This window comes from Cydia fagiglandana, chromosome 12 (genome assembly GCF_963556715.1).
Source record: "Cydia fagiglandana chromosome 12, ilCydFagi1.1, whole genome shotgun sequence".
Lineage (NCBI taxonomy): Eukaryota > Metazoa > Arthropoda > Insecta > Lepidoptera > Tortricidae > Cydia > Cydia fagiglandana.
The window spans coordinates 14453888-14475334 of NC_085943.1; the positions used below are offsets into that span (position 1 = coordinate 14453888).

The 21447-nt window shown below is 42.6% G+C and overlaps 1 protein-coding gene across 1 annotated transcript; it reads right to left on the reverse strand.

The window, feature by feature from the left end:
- Window positions 1–13455: 13455 nt before the first annotated feature.
- Window positions 13456–15586, reverse strand: LOC134669296 (uncharacterized). The gene is made up of 2 exons (XM_063526800.1): window positions 13605–15586; window positions 13456–13507 (listed from the first exon to the last, which is right to left on the reverse strand). The coding sequence occupies exon 1, from the start codon at window positions 15584–15586 to the stop codon at window positions 13748–13750; it is 1839 nt and encodes a 612-aa protein (XP_063382870.1). The 3' UTR covers window positions 13456–13507; window positions 13605–13747.
- Between the last annotated feature and the right edge of the window lie 5861 nt (window positions 15587–21447).

The window sequence follows — 21447 nt, forward strand, 5'->3', positions numbered from 1 at the left end:
GATGAAGAAGGTGAAACGATTGTATGTAATGTACATTTAACCTAAGATATTTTTTGTACCCTTTTTCTGCAAATAAATTATTTCTGTTTCTGTTTCTGTTTATTTTAATTACATAATACGCGATATGATTTGTTAAATTAAAATAGCTTTATTTCATCAGTAACTATCGACGACTATAAATTATTAAAAAAAACTTGTCAAGTGCGAGTTCAGACTCGCGTTTCAAGGGTTCCGTACATCACACAATTTTCAACATTTTTTTTTGTACATGAAACGTGACGTGGGTGAAACGTCTTGAAAACCCGAATGGGTCAATCAAAAACCAGATGTAACATGAAGTTTTCTGGCGTGGTGGCTTATATCTCTGCAACTATGCAAAGTAGCTTAGATAGGAAGACTAAATGCCGAACAGTACAAGTGTCCAAATGAGAAAACTGAAGACCGAGCTCTGCCTAAGCTTCCTACAACTTCCGCAAGTGTTTTAAAAGCGAAGGCCGAAGAGAGATAATACCTACAAGATGGCCAAAAAATAAGTGTATTCCCGTAGCCGGGGAGATTTTCGGATTATACTGAGCTTTACAACATTTACTATGGGACCAACCCCGAAATCGCGTAAAAAAAATGTATCCTCCCATAGAAAACGGACCAGCCAAAATGTATGAAAAAGCCAAATTTTTCCTCGCAATTTCGGAGTTGCACGTTGGCAACGGGTATACACTTAGTTAATTTTTTGGCCACCCTGTATAGTGCTTTTTAAAACACGTAACAATATAGTAACCTAATCAATAAGTACTACACTTGTACCAATGCGGCTGTGTGCCAGATACAGCCTATAGTCACACCAATAAAAGTCTGCAGCGGATTTGATAGCCCACGCAGTGTAAGTGTTATTAATACGTCATAATTTCATAGAAGTTTGACGTTTAATATGACACTTGCACTGCGTGGGCTATCAAAATCGCTGCAGACTTTTTACGGTCTAACTATAGTCGCATTTTTTGTCGTCATTCCGACTCACGCTTGAAGTTAGCTTCGGGCCTTCAGCCTTATGCGGATATCGGTCTAGGTCCTTCGCAATAGCTGTCTACATCACGTTTCACTTAAACCATTGCGGCTGTGTCGCTAAAAATCCTAAACCGCATTTATGTCCTTTAATCCGACTCACGCTTGACTGTAGATTTCTAATAGGTTTTCCTGTCATCTTTAGGTAAAGGACTATTTTGTGTATTTTTTTCAGAATTTTAGACCCTGTAGTTTCGGAGATAGAGGGGGGGGAATGGTAATTTTTTGTCTATTTTCTTGAATAACTTGTAAACTTTTTATCGTAAATTACAAAAAATATATATATTTGAGATTCTCACAATGAGCTCTTTCGTTTGATATGTAACACAATTTAGTTTGCAAAACTTTGTTTTTAAATTTCATCTTTTATCCCCCAAAAGTAGCTCTTATGTTTAAAATTTATTTGTTGACGTTACATATTCTACTTTGGGTCACAGACTTGCATATGTGTACCAAATTTCAACTTAATTGGTCCAGTAGTTTCGGAGAAAATTAGCTGTGACAGACGGACGGACAGACAGACGCACGAGTGATCCTATAAGGGTTCCGTTTTTTCCTTTTGAGGTACGGAACCCTAAAAATATTGAAATCTTCGATTCCTTTTTAGCTTATCAATGACGCGAAAAACTGAGATTGTTTTTAACCCCCCCCCCCCCAACTCTAGCTTCTTTCGAGCGTCGGCGTCTACAACTGTATGGCCGCGCTCGAAGCAACGTCGACGCAACGTCGACGCAACTGCGCAGCGACGTCATTTTCCAGAGCGCTGACCAGACGCCGACAGACGCCGACGCTCGAAAGTTATGCATCTTAATTAAATTGGATTGATTTTTTTAATTGGCCTTTAAAATTATCATATTATTTTCTGTCACCGACCCTATTCGGCGGGTTCTCTGCAGAGAAGAAGAGAGCTCTGTTCGTAGACGCTTTTAAAGCGGCAAACACACGTCGGCTACGCTTATATCGTGTTATCGCGTAGCTTGAGCTAGCAGTGCTGCAGTGTATGCGTTAAATATTTTTATAAGTAATTTAAACTCAGTTTATTTTCCATTACTCCATCAAAAGGGTAATATAGGTCAGTTAATTTTCCATTAATGGAATAAAAACCTTATTTTACCAATACTATAAAACAAAAGCGAAATCACATTCGTGTTCCTAATTCAATAAGTTATTAACCAGTGAATGAAAGGCGAGAGCAATACTTAAGGCATAATACGAACTAGCGACCGTGCGAGGTTATGTTCCAAATACATGGAGAGCGTGGTCAAGTTATCCAAGAAAATATGATCTCTTAATACTCATAATTGTTACAGATCTGGAGGTCATGATATGCTGGTAAGACGAAGAAGTTAAACGTGTTTGGGTAATCAATGAGAATACACGCAAATTCTGTGAATTCCAATTGGTCGAGGGCTTGCGGTTGATTCGAATAATCCAGTGTAATGATAAATCAATTATTTAAGAGTAGAAGCCGAGTGACTTTAAAAGGGCCCACTGATTAACAGTCCGCCGGACGGTATCGGCCTGTCAGTTAAAAGAAATATTTGACAGTTCCGAACAACTGACAGGCCGATATCGTCCGGCGGACTGTTAATCAGTTGGCCCCTTTAGGACTTAACAAATCTTAACTTGATTTGATATTTTAATAACTTTAATAACGAAACTTCCGTATAACACAACACAAACATATTAAATAATTAAAACGGGTCACTACTATTTTTAAGTCGAAGATATTTCGCGATAATAAAACGCTTAAAATCTTGATTTTGTGTATCATGGGTGCTTGTCAATTTAAGGCATAAACAACTTTTTCTCATAGCACGTTGATGGCATGTCAGACATATGGATCATTTTCTGAAGTCAAAAATGTACTAAGAGCTACGTCTATATGTACATAGGCACAGAATAAGTAATAGTATTATCATACAGAACGGACACGCACCGCCCCGCCCCGACTCGGATTACCTCGCCCCGCGACTGAGTTCTGACGGACTCCTGACGTACGCTCAGTTCGGCTAGCGACGCCGATAATATCATATGAATTAAAACCCGTTCGTTGTATCTTGTGAATGTTAAGCCAACATTTAATATTTAAAGTATTATGCTATGGTAACTAGACCTTCTACACAGATATTTCTCGTAAATGTTTTATTTTTAGTTTAACACTCTTTTCACAAAAAAGAACTTGTTGGTCGCGGGACATTCGCGTTTGATTTTTAATTTAATTTTAAGAATTTAAGAAATAATTTACATAATTATTTCTTAAAATGTTATATAAAATAATCAATAGGCATCAACAATAAGGTACATTTAATAATGGCGTGTTGAAAGTCCAAGTACGTGCAGGACTATAAACTGACAAAGCCAATTCAACAATTGGAGCGAAATAAAACATAAACCTATATTTTGTTTTTTTACGTATTTCGGTCGAATTATGCAACGCAGCGGGCCGCTCGTCGTGTCCTTCGGCCGGCCTCGGCAAACCTCGGCTTCGCCTTCCCCGCGCGCCGTACGAGTCAGCCCTAAGCCACTTACTCACACAATGACGCGTGTACAGACGTGCCGTGCACACATATAAACGCAAATGATTTTCGATGTATGGCGTGTCCGCCCTGTGACATAGGCACTAGGCATAGGTAATAGGTACCTATTTCTCTCTATCGCTCTCTGCGCATAGATACTTAAACGATTTCCGTGCTGTGGCTTGTCGTGTGCTTCAAGAGACCGGAGCTCGCTAAGCGACCGGAACCACACCCCAGGTGGCGGGCGGTAATGGTGTCGGCGCCCTGATGAATAGGCGAGGACGTGGCTCGGGTGCAAAACACGCCATTCTATCGCCGTCGCCTCTAAAATATTGCCAAAATCGCCCGTTCAACTCCAACTAATTCAATGTTTAGATTGATTTACTTAGGTACCTCGTCGCAGTTTACAAATGGTTTAATTTCAGTCCAAAAGAATCCGATCTAAAGCAACGGAAATTTGATCGACCCTTTCAGCGCCACACGTAATTTTATTCAGAGAAAGTCCTGTACAATATTAAGTATGATAAACGCCAAAAATACATTACGTCTCAGCCAGATTCTTACCAAGCCAAGATTTATTGAGAGGCTTTTGATTTATGGTCCGCTCCACACATGGGTCTAGAGGATCGAAAATAGAAAAGAAAGTTTACTTTTTTCGGCAAAAACAAAGAGATTCGCCCATTTGAGAGTTGCGGGTGGATATTTCTTTGCCATGTCTACGTATCTACTGACACCTTTATATTGGACACATCTTTTATGTTTTGGTGCTGGTTTTATTTCTTTTCATTCGATTGTACGTAAGGAAGGCTCAAAAATATGTAGTCCATATATTGAAACGTTTAAGGTATATACAACGTGTAACACACTCTACTGAAAACATGAAGAAAGTTCTTTCGAAATATCGGGAACGGGGATGCGTCGGCTGCACTATTTTCAATAAAAATTCATCAATTACCTATTTATTTTCACCAAACATCAAATCCATGCTTTAATTTTATAAATGCGAAAGTGTGTCTGTCTGTCTGTTACCTCTCTACGCTTAAACCGTTAAGCCGATTTAGTTGAAATTTGGCATAGAGATAGTTTGAGTTCAGAGGACATAGGATAGTTTATACGTCAGAAATCATCCCTAAAGAGAGTGAAAAGGGGTTGAATTGAGTTAATGAATTGCCTGATAATTGGTGTAAGCAATTTAGCTTATGCTCAAATCGAATGATTGCTATTATACTTTATCCAGGCGCTATTATACTACATACTCTAACGCAGATGAAGTCGCGGGCTAAATCTGTTCTAAATATTCCGTAGAGAGCTCCACTCTGTCATATTCTATAACCCGTCCTAACTTTGTCTAAGAACGATTCCTGTTCAAAACTACTTCTTCAGCCGCTGCTTAGGTACCTAAATCTATTTCCAAGCCGCAACCCGCTCCAACTTTTACAAACTTCTCAAACTCGATGCGATCCCGATCTAACGTGTTTTATCTAAAATCAATTCGAGTTAGAAATACTGACATAACATTCAACTGCAAGTTAATTGTTAGCTTTAGTTTTAAAAGCGATTGTACAGTGCTTTTCTGTAATAGATTTAGTTATAACTGTTAACTGAAGTTTGTATAGAATAAAACGACGACGAGGTACGAGGTATAGATTTATTGTTATGATTCTGCATTAATAATTATTATAATAGTTATTTACGATACAATTGCGAATTACCTATTCACATGTGTATAGTAGGTACAAAGTTTTACACTACAGACAAGTGTAAAATTATGGGGGCACTCATACTCAAAAATATGTCCCGTAGCTCTTATCAGCGAATTAAGAACAACATATAAGGGGAGGGATGTTATGAATGTGAAGGAAGCGAAAGAGGTATGTCAGGATCGTAGCAAGTGGAAATCCGTGGTCTCTGCCTACCCCTCCGGGAAATAGGCGTGATTATATGTATGTATGTATGTATATAAGGGGCATATTTTCGAGTGTATACTTAGCACCCATATTTTTACACTTGACTACATATATGGCTCTTTAAATCCTCGATCGTAGTTACGTAATAATATACTATGCTCATTATAGCACAGGGTGTTGTGCCCCGTTACCAGATTTACTGTAAACATAATGATATGCTTCGCTGCTTACATAATACCGGTACAGGCGTATTGCATAAATTTTCTTCGTATTTTTACGGAAACGCACGAATGTGTCACGAATTTCAGGCAGTTTCAGTACAAAAAGTACTGAGGTTGACAGAAGTGGCATGACAAATACGAACGTTTCCGAGAAAATAAATACAAATGAAAAAATTATGCACTAGGTACTTCTGTACCTACCTAAATAATTAAAATGGAGTTAATTAAACAAATTTTATTATTGGAGCGCTTTATTATTACAAATACATCATTTATTTTTTTTAATCTTAATCCTAGTGTACCTACGTGTCATGCATAAATTGCACAAGCCCTAAATCGCTAAGTACATGCACCGCGTCACATGCACCTGCCCATAGATCAAGGCTCGCAATAGAATGCTCCGTGCATCCGGCCCGGCGCTATTTATCAACTCGGGGGCCATTAGCGACCCCCAACACGCCAGATTAAAATGTTAACTAACCACCCTTTGTCTTCGGTGCATTTACAATGGGTTGTTAAGGTAAGTAACGGATGATTTTATCATGTGCTTGATAAGTGGATATGGTTAGCGATAGGCTATGTAAACAGATAGAAACGAGAATGATGATAACAGTCTTTATGTATTTAAATAAAACTAAACAAACAATTTGTAATTTTTTGGGTAGTTATAACATTTATTGGTTAACCAACCAAATACAAAACCGCTTGGATCAGTCACCGGACGAACTGACTTTAACCTGACTTCATTTTATCAAGTAATGTCTTAACTGTACTGGCTTAAGGAGCCATTTGAGGGTAGATTTTGTTTACCCTTATTAAAATACCTAAAGATACAGAGTATAGTGATAGCAAGTTATACGGTTTTTACGCAATTATTATTTACATTCCTCAAAACGGGACTTAAACTTATGGCTCCTCTACACGATGGGCCAGAGCGCCGGCAACTCCAAGCGACGCAGCCATGCGGTAGAATGAGATAGCAATATCACTTGCTCCCTCTAACGCATAAATGCGTCCCTTGGAGTTGCCGGCGGCGCTGCGCGCTGGGCCATCGTGTAGAGGAGCCATTAAACGTAGGTTAATAAACTTGAAAATTACTTCTGAGGTTTTTAGGCCGATATTGGTTTTTGAAAGAAAAGCTTTAGTTGACATGAGCATCATTTAGCGCAAGTGGTTTTTCGAACTTCCCGGATTTGATATTGCTTATTAACGTAAACGTATGGCACACAATAGTTCGTTTCTTTAGTATTAGAAATAAGGTAAACAATCTTGATGTGTATTTTAATTGAAAAACACATTTTAAAAATAAGTTACGCCAGTTACGGCAAATATGTAACAATTTTGAATCTAATACGTTCATTTTTATTCTTCTGCTTTCATAAGTAATAGTTATTGATTTTTAAAAAGCGTTTTTCAATTAAAAGATATGTCAAAATCGCTTACCTTCTTTCAAGTTCTTTCTAATCTAATTGCTAAAGAAACGAACGATAGAGTTGTCACTAGCTCAGCACACAAGACCTTATTAAGTTTTTCTTGGAGATGAAGACGATGATGATGATGACGTGTAAAATTGTGATTTTATTAATAAATGATTGTTTTAAATTGAATTGATGATACCGTCTTCGAAACATCAGAGCTTCTTTTCAACCTTTTTTATACTCGGTCAAGACCTATTTTTGTAAATAATAATGATCTTAACTTATTAAATATTATCTGCACACTTTACTTGGCAGCGTAGATACATACAGTCCTTACTTAATTTAAAATAAGTCTGTAAATAACTTAATGATAGCATCGAATAAAGCTCTTTTGGTGCTTTAGTGAATGTAAACTCGTGTAATGCTACGTTTAATGACGCCCACAATATGTGAGATTGAAATGTTAAAACCTTGCCCTCATATTCAGTGGATGGTTATTTTATAATATGTTTTACAGTACATAATGGTGCTATTTTACCGTCCTAGTGTGGTAATTAGCACAATACGTGCTAATGTCCAAAATTTAAAGGGCCATATGTACTGTCAGGCCTATTCGGATTTCGAGATAATCACAAGATCTAGAGACGATTTAGAAATCAACTAGATCTACATTAGATATCGACTAAATGTGACTTGGATATCTAAGTCATAACTTGTCGAAATCGTTCAAGGGGACCTCCAGAATCGCGGAAACGTCAAATTTGACATATCTATCTTACAAATATCTTTAAATTATCCATATCGTAACTTGTTGAAGTCTAGTAGAAATCTAATACATTTTCCGAATCGAGCCGTGTGAAACGTACAATTATACACGTACGAAAATGTAATTCGCAATTTTCTAGTTTTCGCACATGTATCGTAATGTCTATTAAAGGGTATATTAAGAGCAAAGCCTAATATTTACTAGTCTGATTAACAGTGAGTACCTAAGCACATTTCTTTCCTAAAATGCATAATTAAGTACAATAACTAAGTATGAAATATCATTAAAGTGTTATGCTAAATGCACTAGATTTCTGTGATAGTTATTTTCCTTAGAAAAGTTATAATTGAAGCAGTTAATTGAATCAAAGGTTAATTGAAAGTCTAGGTAAATAAATAATAATTTGTAACTGAAAATGTAAAATTCACTTTATTCTATTAGCTTTAGTTAAGTTAGATTAAAAGTAAAACTAGTCCGGTTTCTTCAAAATATTTCAGTTCATAGAAAAACAACTAGTAAAATTGTACTTAAATAAATCTAAGTTAATAATTTGTTTAAGTTACTTACTGAATGACATTTCGTAAGTGAGTTCCAGGAAGTATTGTTTTTCGGGACAATTTAACGGTTTAAATCCACTTTTCCGTGAACACCAGCGCTCATTTCATTGACAACCTTTAATTAAACTTAATGAAACAGGTTATTTTCGATTTTAGTTCGGATTGTCGACATACGAATATTTAAATCCTCACGTTCCCACGTTGGCCAAAGTTGATCATCGTTGATTTTTTAATTGTGATTGACATCTGTATTTACAATTTATAGATATTAATAAATAAATCTATGACAAAACTGACAATATGAACTGTCGCCCGTGATATTTCCATATTTACGGATCGATACGTCCTTCAAAATTTCAGAAAAACACTCAGCGTGCTCGCATCTTAAATGGTTCATCATTCAGTTGTTGTTGTTGCAGGTGTCTATGGCGTCGGTAATGGCTTACCATCAGGCGATTCGTCTACTCATTTGTCTCCTATATCATAAAACAAAAGCCTTATATATTCTCTATGATATATAAGAGTTCAGCTTTATTGGTTTTTCTGCAGCAGTTACAAATCGATTTGGCTTTAGGCCAATCGCATCATTTTAATAGCTCTTCTGAGCCGAGCAGAATTTACCACGTTTTACGCTTAAGGGTAACATTCCATTTCTGACCGCAACTGCACTACTAGGTACTACAAACGCGTCGGTGTTATTGTCAATTTGCATAGTAAAATGAATGGTAGTGCTGATGTCATTGGAAATGGACTGTCACCTTAAAGGTTACATTCTGATGGTAACTGCATATGCAGCGTTGACACTTGATAAAAGGAGTGGCTAGTTGAACTATAAACGGACATTGATATCATATAGGTACGAAAGAAAAAGTGACCAAGACGCTTTGGGCTGAAATCGAGGCGGCGACCACTTGGTCATTGTCACCCAGACCACGACGGCGAATTTTCCCAAGTATATATAATCTGTTAAAGGCTTAAAGCGTGCCACTGGACTGGCCGAATCCGAGACCAGTTGAACGTTGTATCACTAACTAATTTTATCAAGAAAATTTGACAGTGAGAGCGCTCGCTGGCGTCAACGCCGTCATTGCAGCTGCAATCGTCATTCGAATGTCATCTTAAATGTTACAAGCAACGTCACTGTTTTACGAGTATTAAAGTGACATTCCATTTCCAACTGCAGCTCCAATACTGTTCATTTTCTATGGAAATTGACAATGACAGCGACGCGTTTCCATAGTAAAATGAACAGTATTGCAGCTGCAGTTGGAAATGGAATGTCACTCTTAGCATTACTGCAGCAGATGCGCGGCCCGATTCGAACTTTAAGATACGTTAAATATTTCGTCTAGAAACGATATGTCAGTGTCAAAAGTGACGTTTTTGTTTGAAGAAACGTTACTTTTGACACTGATAATCTATATCGTATCTGTCTAGACTATTCTAGACTTAATACTTGATGTGTCTTAAGTTCGAATAGGGCCGGCGGACGACTGATAAAATGAGAGACGGCATGAATATTCCATTCGCGACAGCAAAGCAGTGTATTATGAAAATTCACCCCGCGTCAACGCAGTAATAGCAACCCTGCTCCAGTTGCGTGTAGACATATATAGGTTATATAGGTTATCGCGGGCTTGTTTTCCGCAACTCGACGTCTATTATTGCGCCTATTTTGCGTGATGGGATGGCTGCACTATTCCTGCCAACCCAACTCCACCAAGAAGCCTAGCAGACCCTTAATGTTGCCGACGACTTCTGGGAGAGACCCCGGTGAGCCGAGGTGTTGTGCCCGGTATTTTGCCACCCCTGGGCATTCGAGAATGACGTGGGCGGCTGTCTCCTCTGCCTCCATGCATGCTCTGCAGAGGGGGCTATCTGTAACACGTAGGGTTAATAGGTGTTTGTTAAATGAGGCGTGTCCAGTTATTGCCCCAGCTAAAAGCCGGAGCTGTGGTCTCTTCAGCTGTCGAAGCCTCCGCGACAGATTGGGGTTGAGTGTCGGGAGGGCTTCCTTCGCCTGCCTGCATGTGCCTAGGTTAGACCAATATTGCTGGTGTTTTACCTTGGTGTTGTGTCGCAGCGTGTTCCGGAGCCAGGCATATGGCAGAGGTAGGATTGGCTCAGGTCCTGCCACCTTCAGTTCCGAGCCTCCTCTCGCCAGGATGTCGGCTGCATCGTTACCTCGTGAGTTGCTGTGTCCTTTGATCCACTGCAGAGTTACGCCATTGGTGGTACATACCTCTGACAGAGCTTTGTGACATTCGTAAATTAGCCCTGAAGTGAAAGTAAAACTTTGTAGAGCTTGTAGTACTGACCGACTATCAGAGAGTATGCGGATGGGGTAGTCCATTGCTTCCCTTGAGACGATTGCGTGTGCTGCCATTATAATGCCCATACATTCCGCCTGGAAGACTGTGTTATGGGCACCAAGTGGTGTCGAGATGTGTATGTTTAGGTCCTCTGAGAAAACCCCAGCGCCAGTGCCTGACCTTGTTTTTGATCCGTCCGTGAAGATTCTCAGCTCCCTTGGGTTGAGTCCTTCATGGGGTTCTTCGTGTAATTGTATTTTGTATTTTTTGTCGAAGACGAACTGCTTGGGTATCCTGTCAGTCACCGCTTCTATAAGCGGTTCCTTACCTATGGCCTCGTAGAGGATTTCGGTGTGTGGCACCCTAGGCGGTCTCCAGAGATTAGATTTTTTGAGACGTACCGCCGCAGCCAGCGCTTCTTGTTGTATGAAGAGGTGCAGCGGCGGCAGGCCCAGTAAGGCTTCCAGGGCCGCGGTTGGTGTTGTCCTCATGCAGCCCGTTGTCGCCATACAGGCCAACCTCTGGAGTCGTTGTAGTCTAGCCTCAACAGTGGATAGTTTGGTGCGTGGCCACCATACTATCGCGCCGTAGCTTATTATTGGTCTTATCACTGCCTGGTAAAGCCATAGAGTTAGCCTAGGAGTTAATCCCCAGGTTCTACCCACCATTCTACGACATTGCCAGAACGCGACTGTAGCTTTATCAATTTTGCCATTTAGGTGATTACTCCAATTCAGTTTGTTGTCAAGTATTACCCCTAGATACTTTACCTCTGCCGATAGTTGGAGTTCTGTATTGAACAGTTTGGGAAGGTGGTAGTTTCCCAAGTTGCGTTTGTTGGTGAACATTACCAGCTCCGTCTTGCGAGGATTGACTGTGAGTTCGTTGTTAACGCACCAGCGCTCCACGATGGCTAGTGCAGAGCGGGTAACATCGCATACCGTACCTGAGTGGTTGCCGCTTGTTAGTATCACTATGTCGTCAGCATAGCCGATTGTGTAATAGTGATTGTTGTTTAATGTTGTTATGAGGTCGTTCACCACTAGGTTCCATAGAAGTGGCGATAGAACTCCCCCTTGGGGGCATCCCTTTGCCACTACTGCCTGCTGTGTCTCGCCTGTCCCAAGTCTTATGATCCTCTGGCTCAACATGTTGTTTATCCATTTGGTCATGACTGTATTCGCACCATGTCTTACCAGTGCTGCTGCAATGCTGCTGAACCTAGTCCTGTCGAAGGCTCCTTCTATGTCTATAAAGGTTCCTAAGCACATGGACCTGTTTTTAATCGCTACCTCAATTTTGCTTACCACTGCATGAAGTGCCGATTCTGTAGACTTGCCAGGGCTGTAGGCATGTTGGTTGGGATGCAGGGGCACGTTACTCAGCACTCTCTCCCTCAGGTGCCTATCGCACAACCTCTCCAAGGTTTTAAGCATGAATGAGGTCAGGCTGATGGGCCTGAAGGATTTGGGATCTGAGTAATCGCTTTTACCTGGTTTCGGTATGAAGATGACTTTGACCTCTCTCCACCGCTTCGGCACGTACCTGTGAGCCAGACAGGCGCGCAGAATGGTGGTCAGCTTCAAAGTGAGATGCCTCCCGCCCCACTTAAGTAGCGCAGGGAAGATCCCGTCCATTCCTGGAGATTTGAAGGAGTCAAAACTGTTTATGGCCCATTGCGTGCGCTGCGGGCTGATTACCTCATGTGTCTGCTGCCACTCGTCCTCCGACGGAGTGGTCTCCTCCTCCTCCCAACTTACTGGGTGCGATATCACGCAGTCCGGGAAGTGTGTTTGCACCAGGACCCGTTCCGCCTCCTCCGGTGAGTTGGTGAGAGAGTTGTCAGGCTTACGTAGGGATCCCAAGGTTATGGTTGAGTTGTTGGAGAGAACCTTCCTTACCCTATTAGCCTGCATGGTGGTCTCAATGTCTGTACAGAATTTGCGCCATGAGTTTGTGCTTCTGTACCTGAGTCGTTTTTTGTACTTGGCCTTGGTGGACTTGTAGTTATCCCAGTCCTCGTCAGTGCCAGTGTTCATAGCTCTGTTTAGTTGTCTCCTCATCTTGCCCCTGAGTCTCTCCAGCTCAGGTCCCCACCAGTTGTTCTTCCTTCCACTTCTTGTTGATGGGGTAGCTAAGGGACATGCCTGATGGTAGCAATCCAGGATGGTGTTTGTAAGGGTGCTTACCTGTTCTTCTATCTCAGCTATGCCTACTATCTTCAGGGGACCCTCCTGCTGTTCCAGTACTGTGTTTAGACGCAGGGTGTACAGGTCGCGATTAGTCCTGCGTGGGTCCCTTCTAGGCACTGCTGTGAATGTTTTTACCTGAATGTCGAATCGAATCCATCTGTGGTCTGAACATGACACCTCCTCCGATACATGCCAGCCTGAGATGTGTTTCGATGCTTCTTCAGATGCTAGGGTCAGGTCAATGATTGTTCTGCTGCGTCTGTTTATGAATGTTGGTTTCGAACCTGTGTTAAGGAGGTTGAGGTTCGTGGTAAATAGGTACTCGACAAGCTTCTTACCTCTCTCGTTACCTGTATCCATGCCCCATAGGGGGTGGTGTGCGTTCGAGTCGGTTGCCACGATGAGTTCGAGCCCCGCCTCTTCGCAGTAGTTGACCAGCCTTGTCATGTCGTGCGGTGGTGGGTCGTCCGCCTCCGGCATGTACACGGAGGCTACGACCATCTCCTGCATGCTGGTGTCTTGCGCCCCGCGCAGCCTTATGGCGCACACGTCTCTAGAACAGAAGCTCGTTAGAGGTTGCACATGTATATCTTTAGTTGTGTATATGCAGGCCCGGGGATTATCCGGACCCGAGTAGACTGTTAGCTTACCTCCTATGTTACGGAGACCGCAAACAGAGCCCCTTCTGACCCACGGCTCCTGGATCAGAATTACGGCTGTTGTGTTGACCTCCAACCACTTCCGGATCTGAGCCGTTGCGGTTTCGCTGTGGTGGAGGTTGGCTTGGAGGAATTTACCAATGGGCGAAGGGGGTTCCTCCACCAGGATCGCCCTCCTCCGCCGACATCGGCTCCTCCTCCTCCTTGCCGATGGCCAGCTTGCCCAGCCCCTGCGCGCATTCCCCCTCACTCCCCGAGGAGTCACGAAGAAGTTCTTCTTCGTCCTTCTCGGGGACGGAAGGAGACTGCGCTGGGGCCTGCAACTCAGGCTCCTGGACTTCGTCAACAGGTGCCTGCGTCGTCACGCAAGTGTCCATGGGCTCGGCAGGTGCCTCAGCTGCGCCATCTATGGCGACAGTGCTGCTAGGGGGCGGTTGTTCCCTGAATTTGCCCCGTGACCCCTCAAACTTCACGTACACCGAACCCAGCATAAAGCCGAGCCGGCGTCCGCGGCTCACAAGGGGCTGCACGACTGTCTCCGGCACACTGACCACAGCGAACGTCTCCGTTCCCTGCACCTCTCGCCGGTTGAGCAGCCAGCGGTCTATTTCCGCCCACGGGTTCTGGTAGCGGAGGGCTCGGCCTACTTCGCCAAAGTCCTCCCAGACACCCGGGAACAGGATGCCGCAGCGTACTCGTTTGGGTACCTCGCTCTGGCGCTTGACTACCACCTTCTCCCCCTCATCGAGGGTGATGGTAGCCACACTGCGCTTGAGCCATGCTAGCGTAGCCTGGTTCTCGCACCACAATCTGAGGGAGCCATTCGCCCATACGGGCTTGCCCCTGAAGAGTGGGCCTGCGGGAAGGCTTGAGGTGGGCTGTCTAGCTTCCTGCGAGAGCAGGGCTAGCAGCTGCCTCTGGACCTCATCCGATTGTTGCGAGGTCAGGTGTCCCGAGGTGGCAGTAGTTACCGCCACCAGCAGGTCAGCCTTTGCCGCCTCTGCATAATCGGCATGGGGGGTTTCACCAGGCGGTCCAGTCTTCTGCCTCTTAGGCTCTCCTCTGGGAGATATTGTCTCATCCAGTCGGGCCCTCTTGGCAGAAGACCGGGCACCCTGGTTACTTTCCTTCTTGGCCCTGGTCCCCTTCGCCCTCTTTTCCTGGGGAGGGGCACGGTTCGCTGCTGGTGGACCAGCTGCAGCCTGCGCCTGACCCTTCCCAGAGACGCTCTGTTGAGGCGCCGGGGCGGTGTTGAGAGCTGCTAGTCTCTCTCTGCGCTTCCTTCTCTGCTTCTTGTTCAGCTTATGCGGCTTAGCCGCAGCTGTAACAGGGGGAGGCGGGGGCACGGGAGTTTCCACCCGTTTATTGGGCTTCCACCTCCGCGCCTTCCTGGACACCTGAACGGTCCAGCCCGCCTCCAGCTGAGCAGAGACGGGGTCCAGCGCTGGTTCCATCACTGGGGTCTGCTCCGTGGCAGGGGGTTTCCCTCCTGTCGGAACAGTGCCCGTGGATGTCCCCGGTGTTGGCAGTAGGGCTTGGGTACGCTGTGGTACCGAACCTACTGGTTTGGGCGTCCACGTAGCAGGTTTGCGTGCCTTTGGTTTCCCGGCGGCTCTAATCCCTGCTGCGGGCTGCCCCTTCCGAGGCGGTGCTGTCGAGACAGCGCCACCACGGGGTGAGTTGTGTCTGATTTGTGGGGGTACTGTCGAGACAGCTCCCATTTGGTGTGTGTAGCGTGTCGGTACTGTCGGGACAGCGCCGTGTGTAGTGGTGCTTGGCAGGGTTGTTTGTTCCTCCCTGTAAGCACGTGATGAGGAGGGAGGAACTATCGGGACAGCTCCGTCTCCTCGTGTAGTGTTGTGTTGGGTGGAGGTTCCGGGTACAGCCGAAACTGCGCCGTTTCCCTCCGGTGTTGGGGCGCCTTCCGGTTTCCCTTCCGGCACCCGCGGGGTTTGGGATCTTGTTGTTTCCATTTTTGAATTGTAAGAAAATTCACCTCTCGAGCTTCCCACCCTCCATGGAGCCCGCACCTTTGGGGATGTCACTTTGGACACCAGGAATACCCAAGAGGTATAGGTGTGTAGAGGTGAGACTCATGCGCGACATCGGGAGCTGCAGACACGTGGCTGAGAGAGACGATCCTATCTCTCCCAGTGGTTCCACGCGCCCTTGCCCCGTCAGCATGGCCGAGCCCCTGGCATCCTCCCAGAGAACGCCCCTCCCCACACCTCGCCTGCGGACCGTACCACCTCGACCGTACGGGACGCGTGTCCAATACCCTGCAGTGGCTAGTTGCAGGGCCACCGTTTCGCCGGAAATTCGGACCAAAAAGGGCATATTGGCCCACAGGGGATAACTAACCCCGACCCCCTGCAGGCCTCGGCCCCCAGGACTCCTGCATCCCCGCTTACGGCGCTCTACTGCGCAGGACTTACGCAGGCAGGTGAGTATAGTCCGCTTAAGTCACCTACACCTTAAGCGGAACCGGGAGGTCCGTATAACATAGCTAGCAATCTGATCGAAATCATATTGCTAGCCATGCCATTCGGGCTCTCCAGAGTGTGTCATAACCCGCTTGGGTTTTCAGGTCCTCACGGGTTATGACTGAGGTCCGTATAGCATAGCTAGCAATTTGATCGAAATCATATTGCTAGCCATGCCATTCGGGCTCTCCAGAGTGTGTCATAACCCGCTTGGGTTTTCAGGTCCTCACGGGTTATGACTGAGGTCCGTATAGCATAGCTAGCAATCTGATCGAAATCATATTGCTAGCCATGCCATTCGGGCTCTCCAGAGTGTGTCATAACCCGCTTGGGTTTTCAGGTCCTCACGGGTTATGACTGAGGTCCGTATAGCATAGCTAGCAATTTGATCGAAATCATATTGCTAGCCATGCCTTACAGGACTCTCCAGAGTTTGTCGTACTCCGTTCGGGTTTTCAGGTCCTCACGGGTTACGACGTCGCCTTCATACTCAGCTACTGGTGGTCCGGGGCAGATGGAATGTGCGACGCCCGACCGACCACCAGCATTACCAGGGTGTACGACCCACCCCATGATTGGGATGGGTTCGGCCATGGCCTGCGGCGGCAGAGCCATGGCCGACGGGGACGTGTATGATAGACTTGAGGGAGTAGGCGTTGTAAGCCCAGCGTCGCACACCTGAACTACGTACCTACCCCCCCCTACACCCCTCATCATCATCATCATTCATTTAAGAGTTAGACTCTTGTCGGTGGAGCGATTTCCATGTATGTCGGTCCTCTGCCTTCTCCTTGACAGCCTGATACGACACGACGTTGAGCTTTTCCTTTACTTGATCTATGTACGTTCTCCTTGGTCTCCCCCTCCGTCTTGTTGCCTCAACTTTCCCTTCAATGATATTTTTGATAAATTCGTCGTGTCGTAGCAGGTGCCCAAGCATCTTTCCTCTTCTGTTTTCTATGGTTCTCAACAAACTCCTCTTCTCTCCTACCATGCGTAAAACCTCTTCGTTTGTTTTCTTCTCCGTCCAGCTGACCTTTGCCAATCGACGCCAGCACCACATCTCAAAAGCCTCCAGCCTTTCCCTATCACGTTGCCTCATTGTCCACGTTTCGCTTCCGTACAGTGCTATGCTCCAGATGTACACTTTTATGAGCCTTTTGCGTATATTGCTTGATATTCCAGCTTTAAATAGGCACTTTTTGGTGTTGAAAGCTTTTTTAGCCATCGCTATTCTGGTAGTAATATCCTGTGTACATCTGGAGTCACTAGTAATTAAACTGCCTAAATATTTAAATGATTTGACCTGTTCTATGTTACTATTATTTAAAATTATCGGGTTTTGTCTTTGCTGTCTATTTGAGGTATTATTCGAATTCTGTTTTGAAGTCATAAGTATCTTAGTTTTGTTTATGTTAATTTTTAGGCCAAACTCGTCAAAAACTGTGTTCATTTCATTGAGTAATTCTTCAAGCTGCTTTGATGTAGATGCCAGTGCAGCGATGTCGTCAGCAAAGCGAATAAACTGTACGTTTTTTCCGTTAAATTTAACTCCTCCTTTTCCAGACTCTACAAGTTTCCTGATAGCACACTCTATAAAAATATTAAAAATAAGTGGCGAAAGTGGACAACCTTGCCTTACCCCTTGCTGAATTTTTGCTTTCCTTGTCTCCTCTCCTATTTCTATAGTGCCTTCTTGATTTTTATAGAGTTCAAAAATTATTTTACGGTCTTTATAGTCTAATCCAGCTTCTTTTAAAATTCTAAACATACTTTTCCAATTGACTTTGTCGAAAGCTTTTTCCAAATCTATAAATGCTATATATGTGTTCTGATTTAAGTCTATTCTTCTATCTATAACCATTCTTAAGGCAAATATTGCTTCCCTTGTCCCTCTATTTTGACGAAATCCGTATTGATCGGCGCTTAAATATTCCTCTGTTTTGGATCTTATTCGGTTTTGAATAATTTTTAATAATATTTTACTGGCCTGTGATATTAGGCTTAAGGTTCTATGTTCTTCACATTTTTGCGTATTTCTCTTTTTTGGCAAAGTTATTATTTTCGAAGTAAGGTAATCTGTAGGAATTGTTCCAGTATCATACATTTGGGTAGTGATTTTATAAATTTCGTCTTTAAGCAGATCACAATTAGCGTATTTTATGAATTCTATATAAATCTTATCATTTCCTGCAGCTTTCCCGGTTTGTAAACTATTCAGTGCGTTATCAAATTCTCTCCTGATTATACACGGGCCTAAAACATTCAAGTCTACTTCTTCTTCTCTTTCAATGTCGTCGTCATTTAACCCTTCGCCTTTGTATAATTCTTCTATATACCTTTTCCAGCGTTCTGCTACTTCTTTATTATCTAGTAATATATTACCCGTTTCATCTAGTATAGCAGTACTCTTTGTTTTGTAATTTCTTTCTAATTGTCGTATAATACTATAGGCTTGGTTCATATTACCCATTCTCATGAAATGTTCTATCTTATTACAGTTATTTACTATTTCCCTCTCTTTTGCATCTCTGCACATCGTAGTAATTCTATTTGTAAGCTTCTTATAATAACATACACTTTCACTATCTGACTTATTTTTATATTTTCTTCTCTCTATCATTAAGTCCATTATTTCCTTAGTAAGCCATTCTTTCCTCGGTGAAATCTTTTCTTTTTCTAAGCATTCCTCTGCTGTATTTATTATTATGTCACGAATATTATTCCATCTTAATTCTACATTAGTATCATGTTCATTATTATACATATTGTTTTTATAATCCTCTAATTTACTACCTATTTTATTACTAAATTGCACTTTGCTATCACTATTCTTATCTTTAAGTTTGGTGAGATCCACAATCTTTGGTTTTCTTTTTCGTCTATTCTTCTTTACTTCTAAGTTGTATGTCGCAATCAATAGGTTATGATCGGTATTTAAATCTGCTCCTGGTAGTGTTTTACACAATTGCACTTGAGATCTATATTTGTTTTTACATAATATGTAATCTATCTGATATCTGCCAATGTCTCCTGGCATTTTCCATGTATATAATCTACGTTTCGGTTGTTGGAATATTGTATTACTAATAAATAAATTATTTTCCTTACAAAATTGCACTAACCGGTCTCCCCTTTTATTTCTTTTGCCTAATCCAAATTTTCCTACAATATTATCCTCTATTCCTTCTCCTACTACCGCATTAAAATCTCCCATAACTATCAAATTGTCTTTATCTTGCACTGCATCCATTATTGTGTCTATGTCATCATATATTTTTTCAATTTCATCATCTGGATGACTGCCGGTTGGCATATAAACCTGTATAATAACAATATCAGTGGGTTGTGATTTTATCTTAACAGCTGTAATTCTGTCACTATAATGTATGGTGTTCTCCACTTGTTTCCCCCATTTTTTGTTCAAGATTATTGCGGTACCATTAGAACCCTGTTTGTCTCCTGTACATATTACTCTGTATTCATCACTCCAATAATCAGCACTATTCCCCCATCTAGTCTCGCATAAACCTAATATTTCTATACCTAGTCTTTTCATTTCCAGTTTCGTCTCTTCTAATTTACCTGTAGGCAGCATCGTCCTCATATTCCACGTTCCGATTTTACAAGGATTTCGCAGGATGACGACCGAGTCAGCCTTGCCCCTGACCCTGCCGGACTCGGACCGCCACGGCATGTTACTTCGTGGAAGCCCGTTGTCAAGAACCATTAACTCATTATTTTCCATTTACATTTGCTCCAAATTAGGGATTTGTAGTGTAGTGGTTTCCCCCTTGCCTTCCACACCGCAGTTTAGTAGCCGAATTGGTGTCCGCCTCCTAATGTCCAGTCAAGGGCCCTACTAGATACTCTATCCTCGGCCCCTCGCCAGTACTGATGCCACTGCTGCCTGACATCAGGGGAATGCATATTTAATGGCGGCATTGACTCGCCATGTCGTAGAACTGTCTTTGGATATTGTAGTTTTTTAATGATAAAGTCGTCCCACCGACTTTCTCACTACATCCTGTTAATCCTACCGCTGTTTGGTTGGGGACTGCTTATTCTATATATTCGCAGCTAACCATCATATCTGATGGCCGTTCCTCTATCCACCACCTGTGGACCCCAGTAGTAGCCTACAGCTCAGCCCTACCACACCTACACCCCTGCGTGTAGACATTTCATTAACATTCGTAAAATAATTATCGGTATACACACTCGCATTAATTTGGACGCTATACAGAATCAGTGTAAATTCGAAACTTTCTCTTAAAATTTACAACTTTTTTTTTTTTTTTTTTTTTTTTTTTTTTTTTTTTTTTTTTTTTTTTTTTTTTTTTTTTTTTTTTTTTTTTTTTTTTTTTTTTTTTTTTTTTTTTTTTTTTTTTTTTTTTTTTTTTTGTTGCCAACGCCAACATGCTGACGGTCGTTATTAAATAGGATATATTTTAATCAGGTAGGTTACGTACTTACATGAGGTTTCATCGTAATTTTATTATAAAATTTTATTGCAATCGAATAAAAAGATGTATATTAATACAACATTTAATCAGCGTTAGTAACCATAATAAAAATACGTACTATCGACGAATATGTACTATTGATTAACTTACAAATATTATTCTGGAAAACGGTATAGGCACAGCTTGGCTAGTTTTAAGTCAATCCTTAGAATCGATAACAGAACACGTTCCAACAGTTTTTAGAATTTTTGTCTGTTTGTCTGTTTATCTGTTTATCTGTTTGTCTGTTTATTTGAACGCGCATCACGTGAAAACGGCTGAACGGATTTGATGCAAACTTTAATAATCTGTCGAGAAATTCTCCGGCCAGGTTATAGGCTATAAAAATTCAACCCTTAAAAGAGGGGGTAGCCACAACCCTCGCTTGATTTAAGTTTGCCCCTGAATCTTATGGCGCTACTTAGGTAGGAGGGGCAAACTTTATTCAAATATGTGCTACCACTATTGAGTACCCCGGTAAACTAACAGATGGCGCTGAATTTAATACGTTGTGACAAGTTTAGATGAGGGGGTACGGACATCAACAAATTTAATTGAATAATTATGTCGAATTAATAATATACAACAAAATTAAACGACAGTAAATTAATTACCCCTCATTGCACAGTGTCATCTTTTTCACGACTACCCATAAAAAAGAGAGAGATATATTTATTTATCTGAGTTTCTTTATTACACCTTAACTTCTGAATGCCTTAACCTTAGCCCGAGTCGGATTACATGCATAGATTCGATTTCAACCCACTCTTTTGCGGTTCGGCGTTAGGTCTTAAGGCTCCTCTTCACGTTGGGCCAACGCCAACGCCAACAAGGGACGCAGCCATG